A 10,685-nucleotide genomic window follows, 5' to 3' on the forward strand; every position below is an offset into this window, starting at 1 on the left:
CAGAGAAGAGCTGTAAACATGATTTGAGGACAGGAAAACATGCCTTACAGTGAAGGATTATAGATTAATCTAATTAGTTTATTGAAGACAGGGTTAAGTGACCTGATCACTGTCTACAAATACTCACATGATAAGATGTCTGATAGTGAAAGGTTCTCTAATTTGACAAAGGCATAACAAGATCCAGTGGCTGGAATTTGAAACTAGACCAACTGAAACTGGAAATAAAGGGCAAATTTAAAAATTGAGAGTAGTTTAACAATTAGAAAAACTTATCAAGGGAAATGGTGGATTCTCCCCCACTTGAAATCTTTAAATCAAGATTGGATGTCTTTCTAAAAGAGATGCTCTAGCCCAACCACAGTTATTGGGTTTGACATAGGAATTACTGGGTGAAATTCTATGGTTTGTGTTATGCAGGGGTCAGACTAGATCACAACCTTTGTGGCCTTGAAATCTATGGATCGCTGTCTTCCCCCCCCCCCCTTCCCTCACCTTATTGGTGAAATAGTTTGATTAGTTTAAGAAATGAATTTTCCATTTTGCCCTCCAAGTGGCTGTTTTGAAGGTCACTTATTTTTTAGTTCCATATTGTAGATCCAGCTCCTATGTATATTCTGTTTCCTGTATTTGTGACTCTCACAGTGTGTTAAGAGTTCCCTTGCTCTTGTGGAACATAACCATTATGGCATGCCTGAACTGGTTGCAAGACGGGTGATCTGTTAGGTACATGTGGCCAGTCCCTTAGAGGATTTTGAATTTCAGGACATAGACCTTGAATTGAACTTGATATTCTCGGAAGCCAGTGCAGAGAGCAGAGCACCAGGATGATACATTCAGAGTCCTGTGTCGCTAAGCATACAGGTGCTGACCTTTGTACCAGCTGGAGCTTTTTTTCAGCCTGTGTAGCTTCATTCCTAGATCTGAGTTGCAATACTGGAGCCCAGAGGTCACAACTATAGGGATTACTCTGACCAGGTCAGATGGTTCTAATCTTTTGACCAGTAAGAGATTGAAGATGGAGTTTTGCTGACCTAGCTACTTGGGTACCCAAAAATGCTGAGTCCAAGATGACTCCAAAATTGTGCAGCTGAGAAAGGTACTGGGAATGATGGAGCTTCTGAGTCTAGAGAGAAATCATAGTCTATAGGTCTGATAAGACACCCCTACTCTTCTACCCCTTTAATCTATACTTGAGACAAGTGGATTTGGGAAGGCAAGATTTCTCCAAGGTGAAATTCTTTCTTTGCTCAGTTATCCTTTCCTAAAACATACGGTACCACTTTACATGTGATTCTTGAGAACTGCAAATATAAACTTTAAGACCTTTGAGAATGAGGTTGACCGTTGAGCCATTTCTTATATAATGTTGACTTTCTTCCCTAGACTAGAAGATCAATTCAGAAGTTGCTAGAATGGGAAAATAACAGACTATATCATAAGGTAAGAAATATTAAGGACTAGAATCTATACACTTATTTTCCCACTTTTATTTAGAATTAATAAAATATTGCACAATTGGAATACAGGAATGCTATTAGCTTGTTTAGGACTGGAGCTAAAATACTAAATTCATCTCACACCTTAAACTGTATGAAATGTAAAAAGACATGCTTGAGATCTTAAACAGTTAGATATTGCTGAAGCTTATATTATGTTGTTGATGAGAAATAATGCAATAGTATACCTTTAATCCCACAATAATTATTTTCTTAGCTTGGTTTGCACTGGAAGCTGAGTAAAAGGAAATGTGAAACTAGCAATATGATGGAATATGTGAGTATTCTTTTCCTGTTACATTTTTAGTATCTATTGCTACAGTGTGATTTAATAGTTCAAATGTCATTAACTACCAGGCTCTTTACCTTTCAGTCTCCTCATGACTAATTCATTTTCAGCAGACGCGCACACAACCTCTTGAAATTCACCATTTGTATGCCTTACTACAGAAACTCTTGGCTAGTAGAATGAAACAATCCTATTTTAATACACAAAGATGGCAACATAACAGAGCAGCTGCTGCATGTAGTAAAACTTAGACATTGTCATCTGAAAACAGGGTTTCTCCTTCATAACGTTGCCTGCTCAGAGCCCTACTGTAAGAGATTTGTGTTGAATAATAGTTGACAGTTAGCGTCCCCAGGAGCCCTATCTGTTATAATGAGGTTACAGATCCCGCACCCCTTCTTAGTTCTCACCCACATTCTCAGTTTCTCTCCACCTGTTGAATACTCACTGAACAAATCTCTCCCTTTCTCCTTTATTAAAGTACCTGTAAATAACTCACAAGTAGCTAGTATAGCATAGACTTAGAAGTGTTTAATTTTTGTAGTTTTTTGGCTACTTCAGCAAATTTTTTGTTGGTTTGCGTTTGCCTAAAGCTTTGACCAAGATAGTGGATCCATCTAAGAAAGCAGAGTTCAAGATGTTCATCTTGTTTGACTATGTTTTCCTCTTCAGTTGGGCATAAAAATTACCTTTTATACTTCAAGGACGGTCACTTAGGCAAAAACTTTGGTGCATACTATAAGTCTAGTCTTAGCAAGGAAATGAAACAATGAACAAAGCATAATTTACAGTACCATTGTAAATATGTAAAAGGTGTAGCTAGTAGAAAAGAGGTAGAAGGATAGTAAGCAATGTGTGATAACTTGCAGCTGTAATGGAGTGGCCTAGCATGCAGTGGAGTGCATGAACAGCTCATGATTTAGATAGGGATTGGCTACAAAAATTTGTAGCCCAATCATAGTGTGCGATACGTAGTAAGTGTAAGTATGCGTATAAACTGATTAGTGATTATGTATTTTGGATGTGTGGTATACCCTGTACCCACCCCTACACTCGAGCCTGATCAACTCAAGTATAGCTTGACTGTATGCCAATAAAGAAACCTCAGTGACGAGCCTTGAGTTGAACTGATTTCTTGGATTCCAGAAAACTGTATAAAGTGCTGTCCCACAACTGAAAGAGGTGTTCCGGATAAGCAGAGTGGAAAAAGTTGTGGAGGGAATCCCAGCACCTATAGGGTCCTTTCCAATGGGACCCAGGACAGAAGGACTCTTCTCGGTACCTGATTTTTAAGCTTTTAAACTTAAGAGAGTATTTTCCCTTAAAATATTGATGATACATGTCTGGGTGGCATGGGTTCTGCACATGTCAAGTCCAGTAGCAAGCACTTGGCAATAAATGTTTATACGGTTGCATTGACTTTATTCCAAAGAACTAATCAGTTTGGTTAATATGTTATGTTTTTTTCTTCTTCAACAGGTAATACTAATAGAATTCTTACCAAAATATCCCATATTTCGACCTGACTGAGGAGCAGTATTCAGTCTTTCATGTTACCTGCAATTTCCTACTCTTAGTGCCTTGTAGCTGATTTTGGAAAGAAGATGGTCTACTTTGCTGTGACTTTAAAATGTTGTTATTTGGTAGAATATCTTCCTTGCTATGTTATTTTTCTTTTGTTTAAGAAGAAAACAATTTGCACATTTTTTATGTTAAATGAGGCTTCTATGTTGCACTCTGAATTTTTAACATTAACAATAACAAATATAGTTGCCACTAAGGATCTAACAACAGTGCTGCTTAACTTGTTCTGAGCATGCTGCCTTATTAATTTCCATACTTACTGTTTCCACATGTACATCCTAACTCTGTATCATACTGTATTTCATTCTAAAATCACATTACTATAAATCCTCAATAGAAACATCCAAGTAAGCTTCCAGTAGTTAGCAATGATTTTACTTATAACTTGCTTGCATAGGACTTGCAATTAACATCACTGGTTTTGTCCCGCATTTTGCAAAATCATCATTTACATTAGAGGGTTAATTATTTTACCTACTGTGGATTTGTAAATAGTGCCTCGTTGCATAATGTAAAGTGTGGTATGTCAAGGTTTACAGAATGTAATATAGCTCTGATTATTGCCAACAGTTCTACATAGATTTATTAATGACATTTATTAGCATCCTGATTGTATGGACCCATTCATATGCCATTTTTATGGTAAAGCCATAATGAGTTTGTACATACTATCAGGTGTAGGGCTCAGATGCACTTTGTTAGTAAATGGATGAAAAATGCATAGCATTTCTGTGTTTCTTCAGAGATTTTTCAGGTGTCTTGGTTAATACCTGAAATAAGGAATCTTAAGTATTCTCACATTTTGGAAAAGTTGTATTTGTGGAGTAGACTGCAACTAATATATTATCAGACTATCCTAAAAGCCTATTTTTAAGACACAAATATATGGAAGTCAGGAAAAAACGTGGTTTTTTTAAAAAAAAAAATTAAAAAAAGCGAAGAAGCAAATTTAAAGTAATTGGACTGAATTGTTATAACTAAAGCCAACTACTTGGGATAGGTAAATCAATACAGAAGAAACATTAAACTTAATATTTTTATTGCACAGTGGTACCTGATATTATTTTTTACATATTGAGCAGTTAACTAAAACTGCATCCTTTCCAGAATGAAAAAGGAGCAGCATACATATAGTCAAACAGAATAACAGAGAACCACAAAACAATCGTTTGATGCAAGCCATGATGAGCTGATATTTGCCACAAAGAGCTTTATTGTAACTTAGTGTCCAGGCATTGCTTTACAGTTATTTGGATTCTTTGTGATGCTATTTGGTGCCTAAGTTTTCCAGTTCCAGATTGATTTTAGAATCCTGTTTTAACATATTAATCCATACTGAAAAGGGATGGTACAAACCCTGGTTGGAATGGAAGAAAGCATTTCGTAAACCATTGCATTTAAAAAACTGCAGTTGACATGACATGACTTCCAGCAGACTGTCATAACAGTGGTGAGGGACAGAGAGCCAGTTACAGGCATGTAGTCTTGTTGAGTCAAATTCTTCATACTTTTTGTTGCTCAGCTGAGGAACAGGAAACTCCTGTACTTGTAATGTAATTTCCAACCACAGCTGCCAAGAGTGATGCTTCAAGCTGAGATATTTGAAGCTGAAATGGATTGTCAGCCTTAGACTGGTTTCAGTTCGTGTCAGTAGATCAGTGTCAGCTAACTAAGTGAATTTTAAACCACTAGAATGTAAGTACTTTAAAAAAATCTACAATAATGTCTGACTATAAACTTAGCTGCAGCTTGCAGCTAAACTTTTTTATTACAGAACTACAAAAAGCATACATAGTGCCATATTATGCTGAAATGTGTTTAAGGGTGGGAAGCAGAGGGAATGCTTAAAGACTTGGAGAAAATAGAGTGCAAAACAGAATTGAAATAGCATGCTTAATTTTATATTCATTTCTGTTAAAACAGGATTCTGGGCAGTAAGTTTTGCTAATAAAAGAATAATTGTAAGCATTTTTAATACCTTAAAATCTTAAGTAATGGAAGCTTCTTACTATTATGCTAGAGGTTGTTAATAATTATTCCCTCTCATTTTTGTTAACTAACAGCCCAGAAACCACACCACTCTCTTTATTTTCTTCCCTCATTTGAGTGACTATATTTTCAGAATGTTCCTCTGCAGCTGAGGGGACAAGAAAGCCAATGAGAGTTTGATGTCATGAGTAGTAGTGAATATTGAATACTCTTCAGTCTCATAACTATTAGCAGTCCTTCCCCTTAGACCCAAGTCTGTGTCTGACCTTAACATATGCAGGTCAGAATTGTTCCATCTGATTTAGAACACATTTTTATGAAACACTATGCCAGGCTGAGAGAAAATACCATCAGCTCTCCCCAGTTAGACCGTATGTTCAATGGGTTATTAATTTAGAAGACTTGCACTTCTATCTGTATGAAAATGATTCATTTAAGAACATAAATTCTATAGGCTCTTTTTTTTTTGAAATGTCACATTACAAATTGTTTAGTCTTCACCCCCATTAAAATTTAGTTCAAAAATGGGTCCCTACATTTTGCCCAGCTATGAGGCAATACTAGCAAATGGTCTGGAGCATGAGAGCCAAGACAGCAGATTACAGCAAACTTCATCTGAATAAAGAGGTAATTTTGGATTGTGTTACAAATGCCAGCATACAAATGACATAGATCATTTTTCTCATTTAAAGATGAAGGCAGCCACTGGTGTTGCTTTAGACTGTGGACTGCGTTCTGCCGACAGGTTCTATTTTGACTGCCATTTGCTTTAATACATAAACATTCATCTGATAGTTTTCAGTCTTCTAAAATCTATATTACCTTAAACCCTATAAGTAAATATGAATTTGTAAAAACCTATCCGTGATGAGTAATTGTTAATCGGAGAGGGTCCATAGCAATACAACAAAGAGTAACGGGAACAAAGTTTAATGCAAATGGAAAGGAAAGTGCCTTGACTTGTTCAAATGAAAGAAAAAGTGCCGTGCAGAGGGGGAGAAAAGGGAACCAGTTTAAGTGAATATCTGTAAATGTAATTGGCCACAAAGTTCCTGAAAAGCAAGTCTGGAAACATTGTTTAGTTTAAGTTTTGTCAGAACACTGTGATAGTTGTTTTCTTTTCCAGACTTCTGCATTAGGAAATGTCACAGTATTATCGAATATTGGCAGGGAAGGAAAACTCTCATCTCCTGGCTTTAAAATGACTTTTTTGAGAGTAGTTTCATGCTGGCCTAAAGAAATGTAAATGTATATGAACATGTGTAGAAAGTTTAGATTTGATTATGTATGAGACTAGAAACAAAACACATTTTTGCTAAATTTAGTGTAGTCTTGATAAAGTTCATATGCTCATCTTGATAAATACAGAAATCTGTATGCAAAAACATGAATATGCGTGTATTAGTGTCTCCTGACATCAGTTTACTACATTTATCTATAAACATTAGCATTTGAGCAATAAAAATGTCAAACAGTTAATAGTCAATGTAAATAGTTCTGACCATTTTAGTAAACAATGTTGTGTGATATTCCTGTTCTGCAATTTTTGTTTTTGGTGGTTTTGTTTTTGGTGTTTTTATGAAAGTGTAACATTATTTGTAACTCATCAGAAATCTGTTTTTGTTTAAGTTGTATGAAAGGATTTTTAATTGAGTCCTTAACATTTTTATTCTGTTTACAAGTAAATAGCCACTTTTTTTAATAGGACCTCACACCTTGAAGTTTTTTGAATAAAATCCTAAATAAGCTTTGTCTCTATAATTTACTGCATTGACCTGTGCTATTAAAGAAGCTGGAAGTCAAACGTGGTTAATCTGACTCACTTGTCAAAATGTTTTTATTTTAATGAAATCCAGAGATTAAAACAAATAATGCAAAGTTTGTGTAGAAATGGAAAACACCCTTTTGTGCCTCTTCTGTTGTCACATATATGTCAATTTTTTGAGACAACAGGTTTTATTACAAAAAAAGACTATCTGACCCAACCAGATAGTCCTCTACATCAGGGCCTCCGCTACATTTACCTGCTCACGTTACAAGGAGTCAGCAATCTATGAAGGCTCTACTGGTGTGAGGGTGGTTGATTCCAAGGCCGCCTCCTGGGCCATACTCCTACTTCTCCATAGAATCTGTCCAATTGGTTGATACTGACTTTTGTCAAGAACTGTTTTCCACTTGACATTGTGGAGATAGCGCTCTGGAAAATAGGAACCACAGTTTCGGAGCTAGCCCATGCCATCTTCAGATCCAAGGCATCCACAATGCCTGCGGGATTGGAGCTCAAGGGTGAGGACTTCTCAGAACTGAGAAAAGCAAGTTCTTTTCATTCTGCTGTAGTTCCAACTCAAGGGGAGCCTGAAGGGGGCACAAGAACATGTGCCTGTTAGACAAAAATACTTGAATAGAAGACTATACATTGTGACAGGGTCAGGTCAGATGGCTACATGAGAGTGTTTTTTGAAGCAGATATATTAGTCCCAGATTAAGCAGGTCCCTTTTTCCTGGGTAAGGGAACAGGGGCAGTTTTTTTTGAAACAGAAAAGAAGGAACTTGCTGGAACAAATTCAGGCAGGCAGGCTAATTAGGACACCTGGAGCCAATTAAGAAGCTGCTAGACTCAATTAGGGCAGGCCGGCTAATCCGGGCACCTGAGTTTAAAAAGGACCTCACTTCAGTTTGTGGTGTGCGTGTAAAGAGCTGGGAGCAAGAGGCATTAGGAGCTGAGAATGAGAAGGTGTACTACTGGAGGATTGAGGAGTACAAGCATTATCAGACACCAGGAGGAAGACCCTGTGGTGAGGATAAAGAAGGTGTTGGAAGGAGGCCATGGGGAAGTAGCCCAGGGAGTTGTAGTTGTCGCACAGCTGTTCCAGGAGGCAGTCTAGACAGCTGCAGACCACAGGGCCATGGGCTGGAACCCAGTGTAGAGAGCTGCCCGGGTTCCCCCCAAGCCTCCCAAGTTCTGATCAGACACAGGAGGAGTTGACATGGACTGTGGGTTCCACCAGCGGGGAAGGTCTCTGGGCTGTTCCCCGACCCACATGGTGGATCAACAGAGACTGCAGGGATTGTTTTCCTTCCTTTTTCCCATGTTGGCCAGTGATGAGGTTAGCTGAGTGAACAGCAGGTTTGAGCCACTACCAAAAGTGGCCAAACTGAGGGCTGCTGTGAATCTCTGAGGCAAGCAAATCCGCCAATAAGCACAGGACCCACCAAGGCAGAGGAGGAACTTTGTCACAATATGCAGCACAACACTGTAAAGCACCATTTCCCATCCTATATTTGTTGATATACCAACGTTTCTTATGAGAGTGGGATTTTATACATAAGCCCTTTGGCATTTTATGTAGGGGGGAATGCCTGGGTCCCTGTAACTAGCATATGTAAATATATTGCTCAAAGATAGAGCACTGTTTTCTAGAGCTCTGCATTTTCTCAGTACATTAGGCAAATGAAAAGCATTCCCACGTGTGCACTTCACTGACCAGTTTTATTTCATTGCTACAACCCAATACTCAAATCCCTCTAAAACAGTACACTTCTGGGTGCTGAGCCAAATCTCTATTAGCCAATTTTATTCTGACTTGCATTTTGTGTTTTTAATAGCTAATGGATCTAGTTACTTGTATTACATGTTGTACCCTCTTGTTTTACAAACTACATGTACAGAGCTACTGAAAATGCAGTTGCCTCTGGAGTGGACAGTAGCACCTAGAAGGACAATCGGTCACCACCATGTTGCACCTTTGGAGAAGAAGGGGGCGGGGGGAAATTGGCATGAGTCTATATATGCTTCCATTTCCATCCATGGGAGAAGGGTGATTTTGTGGTTAAAGTAGTAGATTGTGACTAAAGAGATCTGGGATTTTGTTTCCGCTCTGTTATAGACTTCCTCTATGAGTCTGGGTAAATCAATCTATCTGTGCTTCCATTCCCATCTGCAAAATGAGGATATTTCCTTACATTACAGGGATGTAGTGACGTTTACAGTGCAATTTAAGTGTAATTGTAGCAAGGGTAAATTTACCTATGCTAGCTTTAATCTACTGAATAAAGAAGACATGTCAGCACAGACTAGCCACCAAGTATAAGCCCACTCAGTATAAATATAAGCAGCTCAGGTTGTTAGCTCATCCCTGTGTTTGTGCCACTGCAACTTCACTGTTATTAGAACAGGAATACTTGTGGCACCTTAGAGACTAACAAATTTATTTAAGCATAAGCTTTTGTGAGCTACAGCTCACTTCATCGGATGAATTCAGTGGAAAATACAGTGGGGAGATTTATATACGCAGAGAATATGAAACAATGGGTGTTACCATACACACTGTAAGGAAAGTGATCAGGTAAGGTGAGCTATTACCAGCAGGAGAACGGGTGGGGGGAAACCTTTTGTAGTGATAATCAAGGTGGGCCATTTCCAGCAGTTGACAAGAACGTCTGAGGAACAGCGCGGAAGGGGAATAAACAAGGGGAAATAGTTTTACTTTGTGTAATGGCCCATCCACTCCCAGTCTCTATTCAAGCCTAAGTTAATTGTATCCAGTTTGCAAATTAATTCCAATTCAGCAGTCTCTCGTTGGAGTCTGTTTTTGAAGTTTTTTTGTTGAAGAATTGCAACTTTTAGGTCTGTAATCGAGTGACCAGAGAGATTGAAGTGTTCTCCGACTGGTTTTTGAATGTTATACTTCTTGAAGTCTGATTTGTGTCCATTTATTCTTTTCTGTAGAGACTGCCCAGTTTGGCCAATGTACATGGCAGAGGGGCATTGCTGGCACATGATGGCATACTGATAGTGTGGCTGATGTGATTAGGCCCTATGATGGTGTCCCCTGAATAGATATGTGGACACAGTTGGCAACGGGCTTTGTTGCAAGGATAGGTTCCTGGGTTAGTGGTTCTGTTGTGTGGTGTGTGGTTGCTGGTGAGTATTTGCTTCAGGTTGGGGGTCTATCTGTAAGCAAGGACTGGCCTGTCTCCCAAGATCTGTGAGAGTGATGGGTCGTCCTTCAGGATAGGTTGTAGATCCTTGATGATGCGATGGAGAGGTTTTAGTTGGGGGCTGAAGGTGATGGCTAGTGGCGTTCTGTTATTTTCTTTGTTGGGCCTGTCCTGTAGTAGGTGACTTCTGGGTACTCTTCTGGCTCTGTCAATCTGTTTCTTCACTTCAGCAGGTGGGTATTGTAGTTGTAAGATCACTTGATAGAGATCTTGTAGGTGTTTCTCTGTCTGAGGGGTTGGAGCAAATGCGGTAGTATCGTAGAGCTTGGCTGTAGACAATGGATCGTGTGGTGTGGTCTGGATGAAAGCTGGAGGCATGTAGG

General features: G+C 38.7%; 1 protein-coding gene across 1 annotated transcript in view; it reads left to right on the forward strand.

The window, feature by feature from the left end:
- CHIC1 (cysteine rich hydrophobic domain 1) overlaps nucleotides 1–7,165 on the forward strand; it is a 29,893-nt gene extending 22,728 nt beyond the window's left edge. Inside the window, exons 4-6 of the mRNA XM_077826644.1 lie at nucleotides 1,387–1,443; nucleotides 1,717–1,776; nucleotides 3,268–7,165. Of these exons, the coding sequence (XP_077682770.1) occupies nucleotides 1,387–1,443; nucleotides 1,717–1,776; nucleotides 3,268–3,318 (168 nt within the window). The 3' untranslated portion in view covers nucleotides 3,319–7,165. The remainder of the gene's footprint in view (nucleotides 1–1,386; nucleotides 1,444–1,716; nucleotides 1,777–3,267) is intronic.
- Nucleotides 7,166–10,685: the final 3,520 nt, after the last annotated feature.

The sequence above is a fragment of the Eretmochelys imbricata genome, chromosome 9 (assembly GCF_965152235.1).
Source record: "Eretmochelys imbricata isolate rEreImb1 chromosome 9, rEreImb1.hap1, whole genome shotgun sequence".
NCBI lineage: Eukaryota > Metazoa > Chordata > Testudines > Cheloniidae > Eretmochelys > Eretmochelys imbricata.